Source organism: Cynocephalus volans, chromosome 9, assembly GCF_027409185.1.
Source record: "Cynocephalus volans isolate mCynVol1 chromosome 9, mCynVol1.pri, whole genome shotgun sequence".
NCBI classification, from domain to species: domain Eukaryota; kingdom Metazoa; phylum Chordata; class Mammalia; order Dermoptera; family Cynocephalidae; genus Cynocephalus; species Cynocephalus volans.
Window position 1 is genome coordinate 95896611 of NC_084468.1, and position 27374 is coordinate 95923984.

Genomic DNA, 27374 nt, shown 5'->3' on the forward strand with positions numbered 1-27374 from the left:
TAGAGGGTTTAGGCTGTTCGATATATAGGAACATGTCATCTGCAAATAGCTTTGGTATTTTTCTATTAGCCATTTAAATTGAGTTGTTATTAGTTTAAAAAATCTGTTATACAGACATATGAAAAAATGCTCAACATCACTCAGCATCCGGGAAATGCAAATCAAAACCACACTGAGATACCATCTAACCCCATTTAGGATGGCTAAAATCCAAAGGACTCTGAACGATAAATGCTGGCGAGGTTGTGGAGAAAAAGGAACTCTCATACACTGTTGGTGGAACTGCAGAATGATGCAGCCTCTATGGAAAATGGTATGGAGGTTCCTCAAACAGTTGCAGATAGATCTACCATACGACCCAGCTATCCCACTGTTGGGAATATACCCAGAGGAATGGAAATCATCAAGTCGAAGGTACACCTGTTCCCCAATGTTCATCGCAGCACTCTTTACAATAGCCAAGAGTTGGAACCAGCCCAAATGTCCATCATCAGATGAGTGGATACGGAAAATGTGGTACATCTACACAATGGAATACTACTCAGCTATAAAAACGAATGAAATACTGCCATTTGCAACAACATGGATGGACCTTGAGAGAATTATATTAAGTGAAACAAGTCAGGCACAGAAAGAGAAATACCACATGTTCTCACTTATTGGAGGGAGCTAAAAATTAATATATAATTCACACACACACACACACACACACACACACACACACACACACACACAAAAGAAAAACCGGGGGGGGGGAAGAAGATATAACAACCACAATTACTTGAAGTTGATACGACAAGCAAACAGAAAGGACATTGTTGTGGGGGAGGGGGGGAGGGAGGAGGGAGGGAGGTTTTGGTGATGGGCAACAATAATCAGCCACAATGTATATCGACATAATAAAATTAAAAAATAAATAAATAAAAAATAAAAAATAAAAAATCCGTTATAACTATAACACATTTTTTGTAAACCCTGTGGAAACCACAACACAAAAGCTTGTAAGAGACATACTTTTTTTTTTTTTTTTTTTTTTTTTTTAAAATTTTATTTTGTCGATATACATTGTAGCTGATTAATGCTCCCCATCACCAAAACCTCCCTCCCTTCTCCCTCCCCCCCTCCCCCCCAACCATGTCCTTTCTGTTTGTTTGTTGTATCAACTTCAAATAATTGTGGTTGTTATATCTTCTTACCCCCCCCCCGTTTGTGTGTGTATGTGTGTATGTGTGTGTGTGAATTTATATATTAATTTTTAGCTCCCACCAATAAGTGAGAACATGTGGTATTTCTCTTTCTGTGCCTGACTTGTTTCACTTAATATAATTCTCTCGAGGTCCATCCATGTTGTTGCAAATGGCAGTATTTCATTCATTTTTATAGCTGAGTAGTATTCCATTGTGTAGATGTACCACATTTTCCGTATCCACTCATCTGATGATGGGCATTTGGGCTGGTTCCAACTCTTGGCTATTGTAAAGAGTGCTGCGATGAACATTGGGGAACAGGTATACCTTCGACTTGATGATTTCCATTCCTCTGGGTATATTCCCAACAGTGGGATGGCTGGGTCGTATGGTAGATCTATTTGCAATTGTTTAAGGAACCTCCATACCATTTTCCATAGAGGCTGCACCATTTTGCAGTCCCACCAACAATGTATGAGAGTTCCTTTTTCTCCGCAGCCTCGCCAGCATTTATCGTTCATAGTCTTTTGGATTTTAGCCATCCTAACTGGGGTTAGATGGTATCTCAATGTGGTTTTGATTTGCATTTCCCGGATGCTGAGTGATGTTGAGCATTTTTTCATATGTCTGTTGGCCATTTGGATATCTTCCTTAGAGAAATGCCTACTTAGCTCTTTTGCCCATTTTTTAATTGGGTTGCTTGTTTTCTTCTTGTAAAGTTGTTTGAGTTCCTTATATATTCTGGATATTAATCCTTTGTCAGATGTATATTTTGCAAATATTTTCTCCCACTCTGTTGGTTGTCTTTTAACTCTTTTAATTGTTTCTTTTGCTGTGCAGAAGCTTTTTAGTTTGATATAATCCCATTTGTTTATTTTTCCTTTGGTTGCCCGTGCTTTTGGGGTCGTATTCATGAAGTCTGTGCCCAGTCCTATTTCCTGAAGTGTTTCCCCTATGTTTTCTTTAAGAAGTTTTATTGTCTCAGGGTGTATATTTAAATCCTTAATCCATTTTGAGTTGATTTTAGTATATGGTGAGAGGTATGGATCTAGTTTCATTCTCCTGCATAACGATATCCAGTTATCCCAGCACCACTTGCTGAAGAGGCAGTCCCTTCCCCAGTGATGTAAGAGACATACTAAAAATAAACAGCAAAAAGTCAAAATATACTAATAGAGAAAATCACTCAATTACAAAGGAAGACAGTAAGACTGGAAAAAAGGGTATATGTAACAAGTAAAAAAAATAGCAAAATAAAGAACACATTATCTGAATGTTTCTATATATCAATAATAAATGGATAATAAATAATAAATGTAAATGGATTAAATTACACAATTAAAAGACAGAGTGGATTATAAAACAAGAACGAACAATATGGTGCCTATAGCAAACTCACTTTACCTATAAAGATACATGTCCTCGGGATGCAAGGATGGTTCAATGTACACAAATCAATAAATGTGATAGAGCATCTCAAAAGAATTAAGGAAAAAATGATCATTTTAACAGATGCAGAAAAAGCATTTGATAAAATCCAACGCCCCTTCATGATAAGAGCACTCAACAATTTAGATATAGAAGGAATGTACCTCAACACAATAAAGGTCATATGCTACAAGCCCACAGCTAATATCATATTGAATGGATAAAAGATTAAGGCTTTTCCTCTAGGATCTGGAACAATACAGGGATGCCCACTTTCCCCATTCTTATTCAATATAGTACTGGAAGTTCTAGCCAGTGTGATAAGGCAAGAGAAAGGAATAAAGGACATCCAAATTAGAAAGGAGGAAGTCAAACTATCCCTCTTTGCAGATGATATGGTCATATACATAAAAAACCCTAAAGACCCCACCAAAAAATTACTAGAACTAATAAAAGAATTCAGTAAAGTGGCAGGATACAAAATCAACCTATAAAAATCAGTAGTCTTCCTATACACCAATAATGAAATATCTGAAGAAATCAAGAAGTAATCCCATTCACAATAGCTACTGAAAAGTAAAATACCTCAGAGTAAATTTAACCAAGGAGGTGAAAATCTCTACAACAAAAACTATAAATCACTGGTGGGAGAAATTGAAAAAGACACAAATAAATGGAAAGATGTCCTGTGTTCATGGGTTGGAAGAATTAACACTATAAAAGTGTTCATATTATCAAAGCAATCTACAGATTCAATGCAGTCTCTATATTAAAATACCAATGACATTCTTCACAGAAATAGGAAAATCAATTTTAAAATTTATATGATGCTATAAAAGACCCCATATAGCCAAAGCAATCTTAGACAAAAAGAATAAAACGGCAGACATCACTTTTCCTGACTTCAAAATATACTATAAAGCTATAGAAACAAAACAGCATGGTACTGGCAAAAAAACAGACGAATAGACCAATGGAACAGAATAGAAAACCCAGAAATAAACCCATGCATTTACAGCCAACTAATTTTCAACAAAGATGCCAAAAATATACATTGGGGAAAGGATAGCCTCTTCAATAAATAGTGCTTGAAAAACTGGATATCCATGTGCATAAGATTGAAATTAGACTCCCATCTCTTACCATACATAAAAATCAACTCAAAATTAGTAAAAGACCTAAATTTAAGACCTCGGACAATGAAACTACTAGAAGAAAACATAAAGGAAATGCTACATGAAATTGGAGTGGGCAGATTTTTTTGAACAAGACTACAAAGGCACAGGCAACTAAAGCAAATATAGACAAATGAGACTACATCAAACTAAAAAGATTCTGCACAGCAAAGGACACATCCAACAAAGTGAAGAGACAACCTACAGACTGGGACCAAGTGTTTGCAAACTACACATCTGACAAGGAGTAATGTTCAAAATATATAAGGAGTAATATTCAAAATATATAAGGAACTCAACTCAACAGCTAAAAACAAATAACCCAATGAAAAAATGGGCAAAGGACCTGAATAGACATTTCTCAAAAGAAGACATACAAATGGCCAACAAGCACATGAAAAAGTGCTCAACATCACTAATCATCAGGGAAATGTCAATTAAAACTGTAGTGACATATCATTTCATTCCAGTTAGAATGGCTATTTTCAAAAGACAGACATAACAAATGCTGGTGAGGATCCAGGAAAAGGCAACTCTCATGCATTGTTGGTGGGAATGTAAGTTAATACAGCTATTATGGAAAACAAAATGGAGGTTCCTCCACAGACTAAGAATAGAACTACCTTATGACCTACCAATTTCACTACTGGATATATGCCCAAAGGAAATTAAATCAATGTATTGAAGATACACCTGCATTCCCATGTTCATTGCAACAATGTTTACAATAGCCGAGAGATGGAATCAACCTAAATGCCCTTCAATGGATAAAAAAATGTGGCATATAAACACAATGTAATACTATTCAGCCCCAAAGTGCAAGAGTAGTGATGCTGGCATACTGTTTTAATTATTCTATTATTAACAGTTACTGTTGTTAATCTCTTACTATGTCTAATGTATAGATTTAACTTCATCATGGATTTGTATGTATAGGAAAAAACAGAGTATATGTAGGGTTCTGTACTATCCATGGTTTCAGGCATCCACTGGGGTATTGGAATGTGTCCCCTGTGGATAAGGGGGTCTATTGTATTCTTACTTCACTATTCAGAGCATCTTAATTCTATCTTACTGCCAGTCTAACCCAGTCGTTGACATGAGCCACCTCCATATCAGGTCATCAAGATGTTCTGATTTTAAAAAAAGGGAGGGAGGTATTTTTATCCCCTAGAAAGAAACTTGTATCCAGCTCTTAAAATAACAAAAATTTCTCCCAGCTGTACATATTTTATTTCATTTTGAAAACTTAGATGTATTTTAAAACTATTTGAACGCATTTATGTTGTCTCTATGATAGCTGCATTTAAAATTGTTTACCTTTCAGCAAGTGGTATAAAAAAATTCTACTTTCGTTAATAAACTAATATTTTAAGAAGTTCTGAAATTTTCACAAAATTTGATAGTAACCCTTCTTAAAATGCTGTTTCGTAAAGGACTGAAGGAAACTTTATTATTGAAAGACTGTTAAATTTTTAAAAAAGAGGCTCCTTTCCTTTTTTTAAGTGGAAGGTATTATGTTTATTTATTTATTTATTTTATTGCTTCCATTCCAGGACTCAGATAGGGAGCTGAAATATTTCTTATTTTCAAAAAACATTTTTCTAATAATAAAGTAATACACGTTCATTTTAACAAAAATTTAATAAAAGAAAGTTTCTGAATTCTGAAAATCAGAAATGTATAAAACAGAAAATAATATCACCAGTAATCCTATTACCCAGTGATAGCAACTTTTAACTATTTGATACACACCCCGCAAGAACTTTTTAATTGTCATGTATATAAGCAACTGTAAGTATGCATTTATGTGTGTATGCATATATACAAGTATACTTCAAGAAGTTTGTGGAAAAATAGAATTAAAAGATACACAAATCTTTCCATGTTTATATGTGTGCTTAGTCATTGAACTAAACAAGAATTTTACTAATACAAGACTGTAATCTACTGTAATTACATAAAAGCAATAAACATTTATGGAACAAACATACAAACATATGTAGGTGTGTTTTTTTTTTTTTTTCTTAACAAAAACTAGATTGTAGTATGGACTTTTTTATTTCAATAAATAAAGAACTACATCATTTCAATGGCTACATAATCATTTATTTATGGATGTACAATAATTTAATCAGTTTCTTATCAATCAGTATTTAGTTAATTTCCATTTGTTCCCTATTACAAACATTACAATGGTGATGTATATTTTAGAAGTTATGAGAAACTTAAAGTATGTAATTCTGATTTCTTGAGTAGTTTTCTTTAAATATTTGCTTCTATAAGCTGCCATAAAGACAAAACAGCTTTTGGAATCTTGTCTCAAAGCACTTTAACCACAAAAGTTGGCAATCATCAATAAATATCTAAAATGTTTTAAATGTTTTTAACCTTAATAAACGACCCTCCAGCCTCACTACAAAGTGTCATTTCAGTTTTAACTTCCTTGGTAGCCCACAAAGCCTTCATCCGATCAAATGGGTTTACGTATCTTGAGGAACCTGGTGCTCTTCTGCCTTCTCCCTGCAGCACTTGCTACTTTTCCTGGCTGCAAGGGCTGGAAAGCATTCCCCTTTCTCACCACTGATCAAATCGAATCCAGAATCATAAGTCCAGCTTAAATCCTACTTGGTCCATAATCTCTTCCTCATCTCTCAGCATGAAGTGATTTGTCCTCTCATTAAAGTTCTTTGTCACATGGTATTTGTATAATTTTTGGCAATTAAATGTATACTGTCATGTAGCAGTGCCTTCTTCTGCATTTTCCTGGAACTATACCTTACACATACAAGGATCTTGGTAAATGTTTATTGATTTAATATAATGACAGTAAACTACAGCCTTGTATTAGTAACATTCTTGTTCAGTTCAATATCTGTGCACATATATAAGCATATAAAAAGAACTATTTTCTTAAAACTCTTATCAAGATATTAACACATTTTTTACCAACTATATACTAGTATTGTTGGTTATGAACTATGTAACATTTCAGTCGAAATCCTATCTTTACGATTTTTTCCTGTTTTTGAAAAAAAAAAGATTTTTAAAAAAATTTTTTATAATCTCTAAAAGACTTGCATGAGGATGGAATCACTTACCTTGCAAAGACTTAAGTGGAAGCACAAAAGTAACACAATGTGAATACACTTCATGTTGGAGGTGTTCAAGGACTGTCTCTGCAGAGGACCCTTTTCCACCTGAAATTGTCTTTTAAAATTTAATTTTTAACCTCTGAAAAAATATTTAAAAAGAGCAACCTCCTAAAGAGCTTTGTACTTTTGAACTCTTAAAGAATTTGGCTAAAATCCCAAGAGTTTTACCGTAACTGAAACCAAAAATGGCCTTTACAGTAAATAGCCAAGGGAGGCAACCAATAGGAACTGTTTCCTCAGAAGAGATTGATTTCCCCACTTTGTTAATGAACAATGCCTCAATGTTAATTTTGAGAAAAGACAGAAATTGCACTGGAGGCAAATTTTTTGTGGTTTTTGGCAAAATAAAATTATAATTTTTTTCTTTAAGGTTGAAGACTAGGAGATGGTAAGAATTAAAGCACCTTGTATTGAAGTCTATGCTAATTAAATACATTAAAAACTCTAAAAAGCCCAGCTCCTTTACCATGCATTGGTTGTGCTGTGATCAAATTATATTCTCTGAGCACAGAAAACTTTTTAAAACAACTATTCTTGCCCCAGTACCAACTATAGTGCAGGATTTATTTGTATTTATGAAATAAAATTATGACAGCAGAAATGCTGTCACAGTTTGGGTTTTCCAGAAGTAGATTTGAGGTAGAGTTTGGGGTGTAAGATGTTTAGTAGGGATCAACACCTGTGAAAGGACAGGAGGGGAAGTGGGAGTGAGCAAAGGGAGAAGTGGAACTGTGATGCAGGTACACCAAAACCTTGGTCTGCCCATGAGGAGCTCTGGAGCTAGTGTGAACTGTCACAATGTCCCTGAGACTGGCAGAAATGGCTGAGCCATTAGGCCTCGCCTTACTCGGTCACCTGATGTGGACTGCCCAGGAGGGGCGTGCCCTTATGTGAGGCAGTTCTCTATAGGATCTGATAATTATTTGCTATCAGGAAGAGGTGACTTCTAACCAGACTCTTCACAACCAGATAGCAAGACCTCCCTTGAAGGGGGATCTAGGGAACTCATCTCTGTGTCTTTCAGAGTCCACTACTTGCACCTTTTAGATCTGTTTTCCATGTATACTCGAAGAGAACTTTCTCAAAATTCCAGTGGGCCTCTCTCCCTGAGAGAAAACTTTAGAAGTAGTTAGTGGGAAAAGCTACTGCACTTGCCCTTGCAGTAGATCCTGGGGCTGTAGCTTATACTCATCCTCTCCCTCCTCCATATCCATTCTAGATTCCCTTCACCCCAAGCTTCCACCTCTGCTGGCCTTAGTGGCTTACCTGGTGGCATGACCCACAACCTCTTCCAGGAGTGGTCAGAACCCCTGCTTACCATTTGTTTCTCACGCCGAAGTTGCTGTTTCTACCCCAGTAGATCATATAGGTTGCACACAAATTCCTCCCCACTCCCACTGTGATAACAGCAGCCCTACTTCCTCTGAATGATCAGAGTCAATTATCCCTGTCAAGTGGTAACTCCTCTTTCCTGCTGATCTCTAGACACCAAGCGTTCAATGTGTACTGGGCAGCAACCTTAGCTTGTAAGGTTCTTGCTGTGCCCCTAGTGAAACTGTGGTCCTTTGGGGACTAAGACCTCTAACCCTGCAGAGTCTACAGTTGTGGGGACAGGAAGCACGAAGCCCCCAGTTGGTCACTCGGAGTGATGGTAAGTGTGGTTATTCCTCCGTCTATTCTGTGGTTCCCAGACCTATGTATTCTTCTTGTTGAGAATACAACACTATAAGAAGATCTTTGATTCAATGCATATACTGCTTCCTGGAGGATAGCACCCCTCTGCACAAAGTATTGCCTTTAGCTAGTAGAGCTCAAATCTGTATTCAGCAGGCCGTTTCAGGGCTCTGTCAGGCCATCAGCTTCTGGGTGGTGTGGTATGTGATATGACCAATGGGTTGAATGGTCATAGTCCTACTCCTGCATTTCCTTTGCTGTAAAGTGGGTACTGTAGTCTGGAAGGATGTTATATGGGATCCCCTGCTAGAGGATTAAGCACTCTGCTCGTTTGGGATCATGGTGCTAACTAAGGCTTTGTAGGCAGGAAATGCATATCCATACCATGAATATATGTCTATTCCTGTGAGAATGTACCATTGGCCCTTCAAAATGTGAAGGGACCAGATGTAGTAGACAATTTGCCACCAAGTGGCTGGTTGGTATCCTGGATGAATTGTGCCATCTTGTGGGCACAGCATTGGTCTCTGCTGCTGTCAGGTTGGGCATGTGTTTATGGTAGTAGCTGGCTAAGCTTTGGAGGTTCATGCTATTGGCTTCACTGGTAGCCTCCATCCCTGCTACCATGGCCACTTTATTTCTGTGCCCATTGTGCCACCATTGGGGTGGCTGATGACTGAGACTGGATGATACCAAATTGGCTGAGTCATTTTGTTGGGTAATTAGTGGTTTTTCTCTGGCAGATATACTCTGGTGGGTGTTAACATGTGATACAAAGATTTTTATACATCAAGCTCATGACTATATGTGTATATGTATGCCCACTTCTATATCTACATGTTTCTATCCCAGACCTTATTGTTCCTGATCTTCAAATATTTTTCATGCTAGAAAAAAAAAAAGATGGTCAGGCAATCACTATTGCCTGTGATTTCATATATAGCCTAACCTTGGGCCACTTCTCCTTCCACACAAAGTAGGTGATCAGGTGTGCCACCTGACACTTTGTCCATTGGGAAGACTTTCCCTCACCACTGTCTTTAAAACCCACTCCTGAGTGTAGCTGTTATGCAGCTGCTGTCTATTCTTGACTCGTACCTACATACTTAACCAGCCAATCTGTAAACCAAGTGCGAGCTTTTCCCTCCTCCAGCTGGTCATACTAAGTTCCCCGGAGAGCCATAGGTATGAGCTGAGGGAGGGGCATGGGTGTAACTGTTTGGATGCTCAGGGCGGATATGGGCTACCTGCCCAGGCACCTTGCTTGTGACTTCTTGTTCTGTTTGTGTTTGGTTCTGGATGTAACACTTCTATCTTATAATACATTTTGCTAGGCCTGCTTGACTTTATGCTTTGTGAGTTTGTTAGGACCCAGGCCATAATGGGCAGTTTTGGCCACTGGTGATATAGTGTCTCATGTCTCCTTTATTTCACATTTACCAGGGACCAGAAGTGCACAAGTTGTTTCTTAAAAGGAGTATAAATCTCTGCTGCAGATGGCATGGCCTTGCTCCCGAAACCCACGGTCCTGTACTATGGCTCTCCCTTTGCATCTTCTTCAAACACCACACAACTTTTTTCCCCATCAATGACACCTCCAACACCACATGGTCTGCTATATCACCGCAGAACCCTTTCCTGCTCTGGCAGCTGGAGCAGTACTCCTCAGTGTGGAATATTTATCCCTAGAGTCCCCAAAGCCTCACCAGTATTGAGTTTCCTTTCTTGTGGAAGGAAGTGCAAGAGGCAATAATTTGTCTTTTACTTTAGAAAGGATGTTCTTCCAGGTTCCTGAGCAATGGTTTCCTAAAAAATTTTACTGACGTGCCAGGCTTTATTGCCCACCCTCTGGAGCATGTATGTCTTATCAAGGCATTCAGCATCCTAGCCACCTCTTGCTCATCTCCTCTGATCAAGGTAATGCCATCAATGCAAAATGATGGGATGCTTTACAGGAATTATAGATGATCCAGATCTCTTCAGACTCTCTTATGATAGAAGGTAGGAGATAGGGCCTGGGGAGAAACTGTAGGTATACAGTATTGCCCCTTTCATGCGAGTGCAAGTTGCTTCTGACCCTCCCTTCTGATTAAAATATCAAGAGTGGCTTCAGTTTTTCTGGCCATATCCCTATTGATACATTTTACAATATTACTAAAACTAGAATCAAGATTCTCATCTGTAAAAGAAATGCCACCTGGAACAAATATTAAACCTTAGGTAAGGGGTGGAATTTCTAGGCTTAGAAAGAATAGAAGAAAACAAAAGGAAAAGACATTTCCAGGTCAAAATTATATTTTAAAACTTTACAACAAAAGAGCACTGAAAAAAATAAACTAAGCATACAACTGAGGATATTATTTAAAAACAATAAAATGACTCAAAAGTGATAGAAAGGAAGCAGTAAAGACATAAGCAAAAGTAAATAAGCTAAAAAGTATAAAGTCTTAGACTGGATAAATTAAACAATGAGTCATTTTGAGAAATAAAAAGTAAAACAGTTTTAGGAGAATGCTATCAGAGTGGACATTTTTAGGGGCCTGCCCTACATTCATAATAGATTTTCAGTTTTCTTTGGGGAATTATCTTCTATTATGGGTTGTTCTAGTGGGAGAGTTATTCTAGACACATGCTTTCCAAAATAGAAGTTGAAAAATCCATACCCAGCCTCTTTCCATTCCTTTTTATAGTCTGGGGACTGATCAGAATCTCTCTCGCTCTCTCTGGTTTTTGAGTCTTGAGTTAAGTGATAGAACAGAAGAAACAGTTGGAGAATTATTTACCACAGCAGCAGCAGCAGCAGCATCCTGGTCAGACATGGGATGAGCTTCCTGTGACTCTTTTTTGGCCCTCTTGAGTATACTCAGTTCTTAAACCTAGTTTCTCAGCCCCTTGTCATTTCTGCAAACATCCTATTATCTTCCAAATTAATTTTCTTTTACCAAAATCAGCCAGAGTTCCTTTGGTGGTTTGTCATCTAGAACTTTGTGATAAAACCATGTGCAACTTATCAAATGAATCTGAAGATCCAATGAAAATTTCAAGGAAAATAAAATTATCAGAATTTACTCAGGCAGAGGTAGAAAACTCAAATAAATTAATAGCTAAGAAAAAATAGAAATGGCAAAGATTTTAACTCCCCAAAGACACTAACTAAGATGTATCAAATCTTTTAAGATTATTCCTCTGTTATTTAAACTTTTCCAGAATACAGAAAAAGATGTAAAGTTCTGACTTAATAGCAATATTCTGGTATTCCTATCCAAAACTGGCTAAGATTAGCCTCAGAAAGAAATCTATAAACTAATCTCATTTATTAATATACATGCAATGGTCCTAAATAAAATATTAGCAAACCATATACATTAGTATATATATATATATATATTTATTATTATTATTTTAAAAATTCATATCGAATCAAAATTGATTATACCTATTTTTGGGGTTCAACATTGAGATATGTTGATCAAATCAATATTACTAGCATATATATTATTACAAATCGTAATTACTCTTCATGCCCCTTGTCCAATCCCTCCACATCCCCTTTTCCCTCCCTTTGCCCCCCTCTAATTACCCTAGATTTCCTCTCTTCCTCTGAAAGAATAATGGTTACTCTGTTGATTTGCTGCCCAAATGATCTGTCCAATGCTGAGGCGTGATCAGATCCCCCAATACTATCATAGAGCAGATGTCTCTTCCGTCACTCTGAAATGGGCTTTGTGGGGAGAGAGATCCTCCTCCTTTCTTTATCTCTGCTGGTGACTCTTCTTGTGTCAATGCACTCTGGTGGCTGGCAGATCACCTGCGTGGTGGTTATGGTGTCTAGCCACCTTCGTGGCAGCCGTGGATACTGTGGTGGCTATGGTGGGCCACCACATGGAGGAGATGATTTTGGCATACTCTTTGGTGCTGGAGGTGTGCCTGGCTGTGGAGAGTGTCTGATCCCTGGCTCCATACCCCGAGTCCCCGGGCAGGCCATGAGGCACTGGCAAGGTGTACCTGGTTGCAGGAGGGGAGTCTGGTCCCCTTCTCCATGCCCCAGGTCCCTGGGTGAGCCCTGAGGTGCAGTCATGGTGTGCCTGGTTGCAGGGGGGGCTCTGGTCTTCTTCTCCATGCCTCGGGACCCTGGGCAGTCCCTGAGGCAGTGGCATGGTTTCCTGATTGCAGGAGGGGGGTCTGGTCCCCTTATCCATGCCCCAGGCCCCCAGGAGAGCCCTGTGGTGCTGGCATAGTGAACCTCGTTGTGGGAAGGGGGGGTCCGGTTCTCAGCTCCGTACCCTGGGACCCGGGGTGGGCTCCAAGGCTCTGCTGGCATGGTGTGCCTGGTTATGGGAGGGGGGTCTGGTCCCTTTTTTGTGCCCTGGGACTCCGGGCAGGCCCCGAGGTGCTGATGAAATGTTCCTGGTTGTGGGAGTGGGGTCTGGTCCCCTTCTCCATACCCCAGGTCCCTGGGTGGGACCGGGGTGCTGGCATGGTGTGCCTGGTTGTGGGAGGGGGGTGCAGTCCATTTCTCCATGCCCAGGGTCCCTGAGCAGGCCCTGAGGCACTGGTGCAGTGAGCCTGGTTGTGGGAAGGGGGGTCTGGTCCCCTTCTCCATGCCCTGGGTCCCTGGGGCACTGGTGCAGTGTGCCAGGTTGTGGGAGAGGGGTCCAGCCCCCTTCTCCAGGCCCCAGGTCCCTGGGCGGGCCCCAAGGCACTGGTGTGGTGAGCCTGGTTGTGGGAAGGGGGGTCCAGTCTCTGGCTCCATATCCCGGGACCCTGGGTGGGCCTGAGGTGCTGTTGTGGTGTGCCTGGTTGTGGCAGGGGGGTCCAGCCCACTTCTCCATGCCCCAGGTCCCCAGGTGGGCCCCGAGGCACTGGCGAGATGTGTCTGGTTGTGGGAGGGGGGTCCAACCCTTTCTTGTGCCCTGGGTCCCTGGGTGGGCCCCAAGGCCCTGGCGAGATGTGCCTGGTTGCGGGATGGGGGTCTGGTACCCTTCTCTATGCCTTGGGCCCCTGGGTGGGGCCCTGAGGCACTGGTGAAGTGAGCTTGTTTGTGGGAAGGGGGTTTGATCCCTTCTCCATGCCCCAGGCCCCCAGGTGGGCCCTGAGGCACTGGCAAGATGTGCCTGGTTGTGAGAGGGGGGTCTAGTCCCCTTCTCCAAGCTCCGGGTCCCCTGCAGGCCCCGAGGCGCTAGCATGGTGTGCCTGGGTCTGGGAAGGGGTCTGGTCCCTGGCTGCTAGCTCTGGGTCCCTGGGCAGGCCCCAAGGCCTTGGTGGTGTGCCTGGATGTGGGAGTGGGGTCTGGGCCTGGCTCTCATCCTCAGGTTCCTGGGTAGGGCCCTGAGGTGCTGGTCTGTGAGTGGTTGTGGGCGGGGGTCCTGCCCCTGGCTCCATGCCTTATGTCCCTTGGTGGGCCCCAAGGCATTGTTGGTGTGCCTGGGCCGGAACCAACTTTTTGTCCTATGCTCACTTCTAACATGGAGGAACTTCCTTTGGGAACCAGTATTTGAGCTGTGTGGTTGAGTAAATTGCTGCTTTGCTACTGTTTCCCTAGGGAAGGATTTTTGTGCAGCTCAGGGGTTCAATAGTTGACCTTATAGGTACTTCTGGTTCTCCAGGTACTTGGTGCACCTGGGTTGTGTAGAAACTCTGATCTGGGCCTGAGTTTTTTCATCAAATTGCACCCCATTCAATTCTCCATTCCTGACCAGTCTCCTCTGAGTGGTCCCGCACTGATTGGGGGGTGGATCGGCTGTCCTTGCTGTGTCCCAGTTTTCTCCTGGTTGGCCCATCTCCCCCACCACCTGTGCTCCAAACACTTCCCATGGGGCGGGCCCTGCACTGGTCCCTCGTGATGACTCACCAGCCTTGAATGGTTCCCCTTTTTCAGCTGTTCTGGCTCCTCACTCCTGCACGGATACATGGGAACCCTATTAGTAGTCTTGCTGCCTGGGGGCTATCAAAGTCCTCTTCTCCCCTTCTGCCTCCAAGTTACTCCATCTAAAGGGCACAGCTGTGGCTTCTGCCAGCTCCTGCTTCATGCACTCCAACATTAAAGCAGCTGCAGCCCAAAACGCTGAGAGCAGTTTTTTCTTTCTCTCATTGTGGTTTCTCCCCGCTTCATGAGTTCCATAGGTCTCTCATCCTCTTCACCTGAGCTCTAGCGGCCCCAGCTTGGCTGATGTTACATTTTTATAGTTGCAAATTCGTTGATTTGTGGGAGAGAGTGACGCTGGGGACTGTCTATTCTGCCATCTTTACTGGAAGCCTCCCCACAGTCCTTCTCTGCATCAGTATATTAAAAGAATAACATATCATGACCAAGTAGAGATTATTTAAGAAATACAGGTATGTTTAACAATAGAATATCTGTTAATGTAACTCAGTATACCAAATAGATTAAAATAATAGATTAAATAAAAAATTCTGCATATCATTAGATATGGAAAAAGTGTTTGATATGTTTAAAATCTATTCTTAATTTTTCAAAAGTTAGTAAGCTAGGAGATGAACAAATACCATTAATCTGATAAAGGAATGAACCCAACGGTAAACACCACATATAATTGTGAAACAGCAGAGACAAACTCATTAGAGTCTGGAACAAAAACAAGCATGCTATATTTCAATATTGTTCCAGAGACTCTAGTCAATGCAATAAACATGAAAAATTTATAAATATTGGAGTGAAAGAGATAAAACTGCCATTATTTGCAGATAAAATGATTGTCTACTTAAATAAGAGAATTAATAAAAAAATTACTGGACCTAAGGTCGAAGTTTATTGGTGATTGGAAACAAAATCAACATAAGAAAATGATTTTGTCAGCAATTAACAAAAAGAAAATGTAACGAATGGCTCATGATAACTGACATTCCATGCAGTTTATGTCTCTTCCCTTCTAAGATGTCAGTGAAAATAAATGTAAAAATAAAAATAAATTCATTGCACCACTGAAAAATGAAGGATTTCATCAACAGGATATAAACAGAAAAGAATTACTGGAATACGAGGGTACTTCAAAAAGTTCATGGAAAAATAGAAGTAAAAGATAATATGAGTTCTTCCATGAACTTTTTGAAGTACCCTTGTATATACAGTACAGAGGAAGAGATCAACTACTAGAGGAGTTCAGACATTTTAAATTCATATAGGTGACAGTGAGGAATCCAAAATAAGGGAGAATACAAGCTTAACAGAGACAGTAGAATCTGAGAGTCGTGATTGACTATGTAATCAATTAAGTAAAGCGCAGAACAGTTGAGCCAGTTCCCCACTTGGGGCGACTTCAGCATTTGCTCTAGTAAGGCTCTCTGAAGTGCATGTTCTAATCCAGCACCCCTCGGGTGGGCACAGGGGCAGGAGAAGCAGAGTAGCATTCCAGGTGACACACAGCCTCCATGGGGTTGAGGGAGTCTCTGCACTTAAGAGACAAGCTATGGGCAACCCCCGGCCTTCTCCTGCATGAGCATCCCAGGTGGAATTCTATACTCAGAATCTACAAAACCAGAATATACAGCACAATAAAAAGAAAAACAAAGACCAACCTCATTTATGAATATAGGTGCAAAAAACTGTAAATAAAATATTAGCAAACCGATACAAACAATTTTAAACAGTATACTGTAGTCTTACTATTAATAATATTAATACTTACTTGACAACTATTTTATATACATATACGCTAAGGCAAATAAATAATTATGCTAAATTCATAAAAATTTCAGGGTAAGAGAGACACAAGTCTAAATTCGAAGAAGCAGTAACCCTGTAATCTTAACTCTGAATTGAAAATATCACTATGAACCATGATTTTTCTCTTTTCAAAAATATGTAACTCCTAACTCTGTCCACTGATAGGGCCTAAAAGTCATAACAATCCAGAGGCAAAGAGGACCCCTTAGCACCTAGATTGTCTTCTCTACGTGCCATTTCTCACTAAAAAAACCAAGGCTCCTTGGAGAAAGGGCTGATTCCATATCTAGGGCAGGAAATGTACAAAAGAAGTTGGAGACATTTTGTGCCAGAAAGCAAAGAAGCTATCAGCGGCTACTTGGTGTTATTAAAAGACATAGGAACCAACTTGAAGGGCTCCATCAAGCCAAAGATGAAACACTTTAAGCATCAAAAAGAACAATGATAGCAAAGGATTGGAATAAAAATAAATATTTTGTTTTTAAATGAAGAGAAGTTCTTTATTTCAGTTAGTAATTGCAGAAGATGGAATTAGCATATCATCATTTTGCAACACCTCATGAACTAATGGATCTAGGTGATGGTTACCAATAGCTGCTAAAACTACCAGATATAAAGCTGGCAGGGAACTTTGTAATAGTGGGATCAGGCTGATTAACACTAATCTGAATGATCAATCTCATCACTAAAAGAGAGACAACCAGCCTTTTCATGGGATGCTATAGGAAGTATTCTTGAAAAAAAAAAAAATTGAATCTGAACATAATCAACTCTCCAGATCTCACTGTCGGTTAACTACTAGTTTGCAGGAAATACTGAGGGTAGAGGAACATGAGATATATATACTACCACGAGAATGCAATTAGTGAGAAAGTGAGAAATTCCACAAGACAAAAGTCTTAATTTCTTCAATAAATAAATGCCATAAAAAATAGGGAGAGGAAACTAATATAGAATGTAAAAGACTTAAGAGACATATTAATGAAATACAATGTATGGACCTTGTTTGTATCTTCATTTGATTGATCCAGCTGTTAAAAGACATTTTGAAATAATTTGGGAAAATTTACATTAACTGGATATTAGCTGATACTAAAAAATTACTACTTTTGTTAGGCATGATGATGGCATTGTGCTTATGTTTTGAAAAAAATCTTCTACTGGAGATTTATGGGTGAAATGCTACTAGGACTTACTATAAAATACTCTAGCAATAATAACAGTAATGAGCGGATAAATAAAATAAGATTTACGAAATCTGATTGATGTATATACAGAGGTTTATTATACTGTTTTCTCAACTTTTATGTTTCAAGTTTTCATGATAAAAAGCTAAAAAAAGTCATGTTTCCAATTTAATGGCATTAATGTTTCAAATTTAATGGCTTCTTGTCTAAGTCCTTCTAAAATTTTGTTCCAATATAAAAATTTTCAGCCCTTTTTCTAGCTACCAGCTTTTCTTTTGTCATTCAGTGTCTTCTTACCAAATATTTTAATTAGATTTCTTAACCTTTCAGTAACACAATTGGATGTATACCTTTTTAGATTTTGGATTCCATAATTACACTTGATCTTAGCCAAAGGCCAAGAAGTGATTTTGAATCTCATAATTAGTCTGCACTTATCGTCTTTCTCATTTCCCCCCATCTCTTTTATAATCTCTTTGTCTCTTTGATTGTCATTTTATGGTCATTTGTTGGCAAGCAGGATCTTAAGGGATGGGCAAAAATCCAAAATATAGAGAAGAGCTCAGTTCAGTTCAACAAATATTGGGCATCAATTTTATTCCAGGCACCATGCTAGATACTTAGGATGCCAACACATATAAGATGTGATTCCCACTGTTCAGAAGCTTGTGGTCTAGTGAGGGTTCCTGCAGATGTCATTAGGGGATCTGAGAGAGGTTACTAGGGGCTCCAGAAAAGATGGGAATTTTTTTTTTTTTTTACATTTTTTGAACTTCCTCCTCCATGCAATGCCAGCACTTGCCGTGATCATTGGGTCTCATGGCTGGCTTAGCTTCGGCGCATTTCCATCTTTCCTCCCCCTTTCCCTTCTTTGGGAACTGAGATTCCTCTGCTGGGAAGGGGTAAACATTACTGTTATCATCAAAATGTCTTGTGGGCTGTGTTTAGCAGGCTTCAGGCTGGAATGCTTTGTACTGAAATAGTGGCTAATCAAGAGCCTATGCCTTAACCTACCAGATGTTATTGGACCACAAGGGCTGCGTCACCTTGCATACCACTGATTTCGAAATTGCCCATTAGTCTGTCAGAAACCTCCCTAAAAGTTTAATAAACCTTCTGTGTTCTTTGGTTGTGGGGAACTGATCTGGCTCAGTCTTCCCTCCACATTAGTGAAATAAAGCTTTTTGGCTGAAATGGTGTCTGGCTCGGGTTTCTCTCTCTCTCTCTCTCCTTTTTCTCCTTCTCGCCGAACCTAACAGTGATGAATAATGATCAAGTAGCTCTGTTATCAATTTTCGATAGAGGTCATTCACCCATATGGCAATGCTCCGCATGGCTGTTTATTTGGTTGAGTCCATTTTCAATTTTTGATGTGAGACTGGACAGGTTGTTGACAACTGCAAGTGCTGAATTGCAATGAAGGAGCAACAATAGATTGATGAGGTAAGCCTTTTTCTCCTGAATTACATCTCCTCACCCCTCTTGGACTCCCCTTACCCAAAGCCAACAGACAGCTGTTGCTTTGCTTCCCACGGATTTGTCACTCCTTTTCCCCTGGGTGATGGAGCCGCCAAAGATTACTTAAAGCCCATCTCTTCTGAGCAGTGAGACACCCCAGAAAGGGGTTAATGTCCCAGAACCCTCAAGCTTGAGGCATTCCTTCCACTTGGGAAATTAAACACGAATTGGGGTTCTCTTCCTGCATTTATTCTCCAGCCCAGGAAGTTACAGGAAGAGACATAGGTGGGATTTTTGCTAAGTACAGTTTAACAAGTTTACCAATAGAAGCTGGTAACATCTAATTAAGTCCATCCATTAACAAAAGCTTGATTCTAGCAAACATTCCTTCTCCCTACACAGCTTCCCAATATCTTTACATATCAATCAGTAACCTGTCTGTCTTTGAGCCAGCAACCTTGCTGTGTTACAACTCTTTATTTTACAACGGAGACTAAATAGTCTGGGGGAAATTTCCTGTTTTTTGTAAGGTCAATATTTGAAACTGCAAGGTTTTGGAAAACCAGGCCCTGTGAAGTACATTTGCTTTATGCATACTTCACATCAGCAAATGGGCTACTCCGATGTAATAGAAAATCCAGGGGTAAATTTTCATTCTAAGGAAGGAAGTTTTATGTTCTATGATTCAGATGCCTCACTGTTGTTTTGCTAATGTCATAAACATTGTGAAACATGGAGCTTGTAGGTTAAAGGTGAATTGTATTATGAAGATTTCATTTTTCTTTTGTGATTTCCTTGTTTAGTTTGCTTTATACTTTCTTAGCACCTGTGTTTTACAAATATGATTTACAAGCCAATGTGCTGATTTTTGAAGTTAAGGTGGGAGATGGAAAAGAATTCTAAGCCTTGGTAGTTCTGATAAAGAATGAAGAACCAAAACTTATAAATGCGGCAATGGCTGCACAAAATTGAAAAGGCACTTAACTACATAGAAAAGAAGCAGATAATTTTAAATGGTCTTTGGAAACCCTGAGTAAAGAATTTGCTTTTTTTCAAAAAAAGCCACCTTCAGTGAAAAGGTCAGGAAAGTGAAATATTTAGTAGCAGAACTTTTTGATCGGAAAAGGAAAAAGCCCCACAGTTGATGGGAACCTCACAATTGCAGCATGTAAAATTATAGAGAGTAAAATACCAGGATATGAGAAACTAAAAAGATTTTACTTACAAAGTTTGACAAATTGATGTGATTAATGACAGACATGTCACATGATGCAGAATAGCGCCCAAATCCCCAACAACTTCTTACCCAGGTTGATGAATCATTAGATTTGAACAATGGTAGCATGTGTAGTATTTATAAATTATTATGAAATTTGAGAATATTTTTCTGCTATAAAATGTTGCCTCAAACAAGCAAAGGTGGATATATCTAATGTTATCTTCATATTGGAAACAAAAAGTACATCTTGGAAGAACTGTTTGTACCTGTCCTGATGGTGCCCCATCAGTGACTAGCTTCCCTGGGAGTTTTCAGCTCTCATAAAAAAAGAAAATTCGTGGGGCTGGCCCATGGCTCACTTGGGAGAGTGTGGTGCTGACAACATCAAGTCAAGGGTTAAGATCCCCTTGCCAGTCATCTTTTTTTTTTTTTTAAAAAGAAAATTCTGATGTACTTGTATTCAAAACACAGTGGTTTCTTCTTCTTTTTTTTTTTTTTTTAAAGATGACTGGTAAGGGGATCTTAACCCTTGACTTGGTGGTGTCAGCACTATGCTCACCCAGTGAGCTAAGCGGCTATCCCTACATGGGATCTGAACCCATGGCCTTGGTATTATCAGCACCACACTCTCCCGAGTGAGCCACGAGCCGGCCCCAAAACACACTGCTTTCTTCTCACAGAAGTGCTGGTGTCAGAAGCTCTTAGAGCTGAAATGAAAAAAGTTCTGTATGATGCTACAAAAATGGCTAACCTTATCAAACACAGGCCAACTCATTCAATAATGTTTTTAAAAAACTGTGTGAAAACCTGGACAAAGACCATATAAATCTCCTGCCACATGCATAAATCTTATGGCTTTATTTGTGCTGGGGGAATTCAGATGCCATGCCATGTGAGTATTCAAGTACCCTGTACACAGGCCCATGTGGCAAAGAATTGAGGTCTCCTGGCAATAGGCAGCATAAGCTTGCTAGGCATGTCAGTGAGCCTCCTCAGAAAAAGATTATTTCCGCCCTAGTCAAGACTTCAGATGACTGTGGTCCCAGCTGACATCTTGACTGCAACCCCATGAGAGACCCTGAGCCAGAACTACCCAACTAAGCTGACCTACAGAAATTATGCAAGATGTTTGTTGTTTTAAGCCACTAAGTGTTGGGTAATTTGTTACACAATAAGAGGAAAACTAATCCAGATTTTGGTTCTTAACAGGATGCTTTAGCTGAAAAGTGAATTGTGGGAGTACTTTCAAAAAAACAGTATTTAGAAAACAGTATTTAGTATGATGCTACCACGAGGACAAATAGAGAAATGAAAAGATAAACAATTTGGGAGGAGGATGGGACAGGGAAGGAGGGCAAAGAATTGAGAACTGTGAGAATCCGAGATTCCAATTTGCCCTTCTAACTAGCTGGGGAAGTTACTTCACTTTTCTGAATGTCAGTTCCTTATGTGTTAAATAAAGGGGTTAGGTGAAAGGATGAGGCACAAATGCAAGGCAGCTTGCCAGAGAAATTCCGATTTTATTTAGCGAGTACATCTGTTTTATAGGGTTAGAAGAGAGTTGATAGGTTTACAGGGGACACGGGGCGTTTGGGGATTGGATGGATTATGTTGCTAAGGGGCCAGGAGCAGGGAGCCTGCGCTGATTGGCGAGCGATTCTCGGTGGCGGGAAGGTATTGTGGCACCGCAGGAAGGAAAAAGGGGGAAGAGAAGGGTAGCCAGCGCCACGATGGGGCGTGGCCGAAAAAGGGTTCTCATACGACCTAACATCAATCAGGTGCCAGGTGATCTTGAAGGTTCCATAACACCTCAGTAGTTTTATACTGAGTCAAGATAATAGTGGAACACCAAATGGAGATAGAAACACTGAACTTGAATGTTAAATGACACAAAGCAAAATAGAACAGGGCAATTATGAATAATTCTATCCCTATATGATGTATACATTTTAAAGCACGTTGATCAAATCTGAATTGAAAAACATTCATCAAATTACTTTTATATATAGGACCGTTAGGTGCTCTCTCAAGAAGTTTATACTTTAGTGTAGAATATGTACTGCAATTTCTCATATTTCCATAGTAAAGATTACAAAGGTCTTTCAAAATACAAATTACAATAACTCTCTGCAATAGGTACCAATCTCCACTGTCTTTCAAAGAGGCCGTGGACCGTGTCAAATTTTTTTTATTGAAACGTATTGATTATACATATTTGTGGGGTAGAGAGTTGAATATCAATACACGTATACAATGTGTGATGATCAAGTCAGGGTAATTAACATTCATTATTACAGAACTTAAATCATTTCTTTGTGATGACGGACTGTGCCATATATTAAGGTATGGTCTCAGAGAATTCAGGTATGAGAGAGACCAACCAAATTTCATAAATGGGAGGTCACTACGTTTATTTGTGGGAGAAGTTGTGGCGGATGTGGGGAGAGCTTATGTCAGATAGCAAGGGCTTAGGAAGAGAGGAGGGAGAGGAGCTTCCATATGCACTGGTGCACAGCCTGTCGGTGCTTAAAACGCTTGACGAATGAATAAATTGTCTGGTACAAAAGATAAAAAGACGGTTTGGCATTCTACGGATAACATAGTTTCTTTAAAAAATGCACAGAGACACACACACGCATTGCTTTTCTTCCTTTAACTAGCGAAAACATAGGACAAAAGAACAGGTGCAATTGAACCCACAATGTTGCGTAGTTCAAAACGCCGGGGAAAAACACAGAACTCGAAAGAACGAAGATGAACCCTTCCGCTGGCTGTGGAAGGTTCTGACATGGCCAGACCCACCTCTGCGAAGTGAGAGGCTTAGAACGCCTCAGCGATGTGGCCGCACAGTTACTGGAGTTGGCGACTAACTGATGAGCGAGGATGGAAATCATCCCGCAGCATGAGAAGCAACAGCGCCACAGCAGGCAGCTCCGACTGCAGGCGCGATCACGCCTCACACAACAACGCGAGCGGTCTCTGGGAGAGGGGGCGGATTCCTAACTCCAGCTATCTCCAAGGGCAACACTGCTGCAGCACTTCCGGTGACGACACGCTGCAACAGGACCCCGCCCTTGTGCGTCACTTCCGCCATTTATTTCTAGGAAAGTTGACTTCACGATCGTAAACTAGTGGTTGAAATTAGATGGTATTATTACTTTTCCGGCGCTGATGTCTGTTTTGGAAAGGTGACGGTGTCGCTGTTTCGCCAGTGACTGGCTTTTTTTGCAAACCAGCTATTCGAATTTCTGTTTTTTACTGTGCCGGTACGGTGGCCGAGGAGGTTCGAGTGCGGCGGAAGTACCCGGAGGGTGGGTGTGCGCGCAAGGCCGCAGCCAGAGGTGCACGTGGCGCCGGTGAGTGACCATACAAGCGGGAGGATCTGAGAATGCAGGACGCGGAACCCAGCTGCGGGAGGGAGGGGATGGGGTGTGAAGACCTTGCTGTCTTCTGGGGGAGGAGGCACCCAACGGCGGCGAGGCTGGTGTGTGGTAGGCCGGTGCTCACCGGGCCATGGGGAGGTAACACTTCTCATCGGGTTCGTCACTGGCGGTCCGGCCGTGGGCGAGGTGGCAGGGCTGCTATTATTGTCCCCTTTTATGGTGTTCTGACCAAGGCTCAGAGGGGTTAGGGGTAGACTCAGAGGCCATAGTGATCAAAGGGCACGGACCATTTTTTTTTTTCCCATTAGGTAGGACAGAGTATGTCTTTTCGAGGCGGAGGTCGTGGAGGATTTAATCGAGGTGGTGGAGGTGGCGGCTTCAACCGTGGAGGCAGCAGCAACAATCACTTCCGAGGGGGAGGCGGCGGCAATTTCAGAGGAGGCGGCAGAGGAGGATTTGGTCGAGGGGGTGGCCGCGGAGGCTTTAACAAAGGCCAAGACCAAGGACCTCCAGAACGTGTAGTTTGTATGTCTTTTTTAAAGTTTAGCCCACTTGGGTGGTGGATTGTGGGTTTGTGTTACTAGTCTGCAAGTTTGACTGGGAGTCAGGTGCTGAAGGATGGATCTAGCTCTGGTAGGGAGATTGCAGCTTGGTGGGGGAAGCCAGTCTGTGTGGAGAGTGCTGTAAACTGACTTACAGTTGTACTGTAGCATGTAAGGGGGAGATCAAAAAGCTGAAGGACACTTAATTTGAACTTGGGCAGAAAGGAAAATATGAGATTGGCAATATTGAGTGCTTACCCCTATTATCCCCATTTTACAAATGAGAAAAACGTGATTCAGAGTTAAGTTTCTTTGCTAGATTCATAAGGTTGGTGATAAGTCTTTAGGATGTGATATAGTTGTAATACAAAGCCAAGTTTTTGATTCCAAGGCACATGCTTTCAGTTATTACCCAAAAGTGAGAGAAGTGAGAAAACATATTGATTAGGAAGGAAACTATGGTAGGGGAAGTCAGGAAGAAGACCTGATTAGAGTAATATTCTGGTAATTATCAGTGAGGTGGGGTAGAAGTCACAGAAAGTAAGACAGGGAGGTTTGGCAGTAGTAACTTACTATATTAAAGAGGACAGAAGATAAACTGTCTAATTAAGAATTAGTTGGATTAGTATGCAGGATTATTTGAAGAGGGAAATAACTACAGTCAAATATCCCAGCCCACAAACTGTTGTGACAGTCCATTGAGAGCCTGATTTAGGATGGTGGCAGTGAGAAGAAAAGAAAAAAGAGGAAGGGCTAGACGGGAGAGAGATTTCAAAAGAAGCAAAACCAGTAGAACTTGACTAATACTGGGAATAAAGGGTTTTAGGTTTTGAGCTTGGGTAGTATAGATGGAGAGTTGGTTTTGCAGGAATGGAAGAAGTATTTTAGTTTGGGCTGACAGTTAGGAATACAGGTAGTTATTTTGAGATTACAGACCTCCCTGAAGAAGATTGAGAATTATTGGTAAAGAGGTGTTAGTGGGAATGGATACGTTCTAAGGAAGAAGGGAAAAAAGACAAGAATATAATTGAATCACAGTTAAGAGGTTGGGGAAAAGGAAGAAGAACCAGGAGAACGAAGCATTAGTCTTTCACCAGATAATAATAGTTATAATAAAATAATTGTTGTAGATTGAGTGGTCTCAATGTGCCAGGTGCTGTTATGAGCACTTGACATTTGTTATTCCACTTAATCCTCACAGTACTACACATTAGGTATACATACATCTTATATGTGGTTAGCTCCATATGAAGGATGAAGACACTGAAGCAGAGAGAGGGTAGGTAACTTCCCCCAGGTCACATAGCTAGTATGTTTTGGAGAAGGTATGCCCGCCCAGGAAGTCCACACTCTTAATGACTGTACTCTTCTGCCTCAGAGGAGAACAGGTATGGTGAAATCCCAGGTAGTCAAGAAAACTTCCAGAAGATGTTGGTCAATATCATTTGAAATAGTTCTATATTTTAATTTTGTCTTATACTATTTCAGTATTAGGAGAGTTCCTGCATCCCTGTGAAGATGACATAGTTTGTAAATGTACCACAGATGAAAATAAGGTGCCTTATTTCAACGCTCCTGTTTATTTAGAAAACAAAGAACAAATTGGAAAAGTGGATGAAATATTTGGACAGCTTAGAGATTTTGTATCCTTTTTAATTGGAAGACCTAGTAATCTCATTCAGAAGTTACTGGGTTTTTTTCCTCTGAGGCAATTAAATATAAAAACTTGTTGCTTTATTAAATTAGTATTGTTACAGATTTGACCATAAAGGGGAGAATGTATTCATCCATATACATCAAAATGATAGGCCCTACAAAGGTGACTTCTTTTTTCAAAAGTTCTAGAAATGGTGGCCATTTGGATAAGTGCTACAGGATTGAGTTGTTTGCTTTGGATATAATGCTGCCACTGGAATAGTATGGTAGAATTGAAAGGTTTTTGTTTGTTTGTTTGATTGTTTTTAAACTTTATTTCCCTTAGGAGCATTTCTTTCCTATATATATCCACATACTCTAACCTTGTTTTAAAAATTATATGTGAATTCAGAAGGTTCTATTCCTTCTTTCATGTTAATTGCTTATTTGTTCCTTAATAAAATTAATAGTATTTTTCAGTTAAATTGTCAGAAAACATGAAGGCATCATCCTTTAAAAAACTACAGAAGGTGAGTCAAGCTTATGGTACTTAGGATCCTTTGTTTTATAAGGGAATGACACACCTTAGAACAGTCCTACTTGGGGTACTTGAGACTCCTCCACTATATCACTAAAATGAGATGTTTTGTACCTGCTGGAATATGTTTTTTTAGTTTATGTAAAACTCTTATTGAAAAGCTTACCTGACTAAACATTCTAGGTAAAATGTTAAATTATAAAACATTATTTGAAGAAAATGTATATATATTAAATGATTTCACAAGAATTTCAGTAACGTGGTATATGCTGCAAAGGAAAAGTATAGCTTGCATAAGAATCTTTATAGTGGGATCAAATTTAGTCTATAGACTTCCCTGAGAAAGTGAGCTTAAAGCTGATATCTGAAAGTTGAGTAGGAGTGATTCCCATACCTGGTTGCACATCAGAGTTATCTGGGGGAGCTTTTAAGAAGAGATGTTTCTAGATCTCACTCCTAGAAATTTGACCACTGAACTAGTCAAAGAGAAGGGGAAAGTGAATCCCAAGTAGAGAAAACAGTATGTGCAAAGTCCCTAAGACAGCAAGCAACTTGAAGGATCCAAAAAAGCAGAAGTGTAGTTTGGGCATAGAACATTTAGGAGGGATGGGGAAGGTTGTCAATTAAGACTGGAGAGATAGGAAGGGGCTTGATTACTTAAGTCTTTAGGTCATAGGAAAGAGTTTAGACTTTAGTTTTAATTTTGTTTTGTTTTTGAATAACAAGGTAATACAGTTAAATTTATGCTTAAAAAGGGCACTGTGGAAAAATAAAAAAGCACCTTAGTAAGGAGTCAGTACTGTGTGTGAAGGGGCCAGGTAGGAGGCTATTGTGATAGTCCTAGAAGAGATGATATTTTGGACTAGGGAAGTGACAGTGGACATGGGGAAAAGTGGATGGATTTATGAGAGATAAAGGAAATAGAATCAATAGGACTTATAAATTAATTGGCTATTGAAGTTGAGGAAGTAAAAAATATCACCTTTTTTCAGATGTCTGATTTCAACATGTTTGTGGATGGTCATACCATTTACTGAAATGGGCACCTCTGGAGAAGAGGGGAATTAGGGGAAGATAATGAGTTTGGTTTGGGAAATAATGAGTTTGAG

General features: G+C 40.1%; 2 protein-coding genes across 3 annotated transcripts in view; one reads left to right on the forward strand and one right to left on the reverse strand.

The window, feature by feature from the left end:
* The window catches only part of CFI (complement factor I), a 55165-nt gene extending 48204 nt beyond the window's left edge, over nt 1-6961 (reverse strand). Inside the window, exon 1 of the mRNA XM_063107272.1 lies at nt 6892-6961. Coding sequence (XP_062963342.1) covers nt 6892-6945 — 54 coding nt within the window. The 5' untranslated portion in view covers nt 6946-6961. The remainder of the gene's footprint in view (nt 1-6891) is intronic.
* The window catches only part of GAR1 (GAR1 ribonucleoprotein), a 90111-nt gene that overhangs the window by 58415 nt on the left and 4322 nt on the right, over nt 1-27374 (forward strand). Inside the window, exons 1-4 of one of the 2 annotated variants that reach the window (XM_063107273.1) lie at nt 23277-23523; nt 23859-24075; nt 25581-25735; nt 26198-26257. In XM_063107273.1, the coding sequence (XP_062963343.1) occupies nt 23871-24075; nt 25581-25735; nt 26198-26257 (420 nt within the window). In that variant the 5' untranslated portion in view covers nt 23277-23523; nt 23859-23870. Of the gene's footprint in view, nt 1-23276; nt 23524-23858; nt 24076-25580; nt 25736-26197; nt 26258-27374 lie in introns of those variants that run through there. The other variant, XM_063107274.1, reaches the window with a different exon arrangement.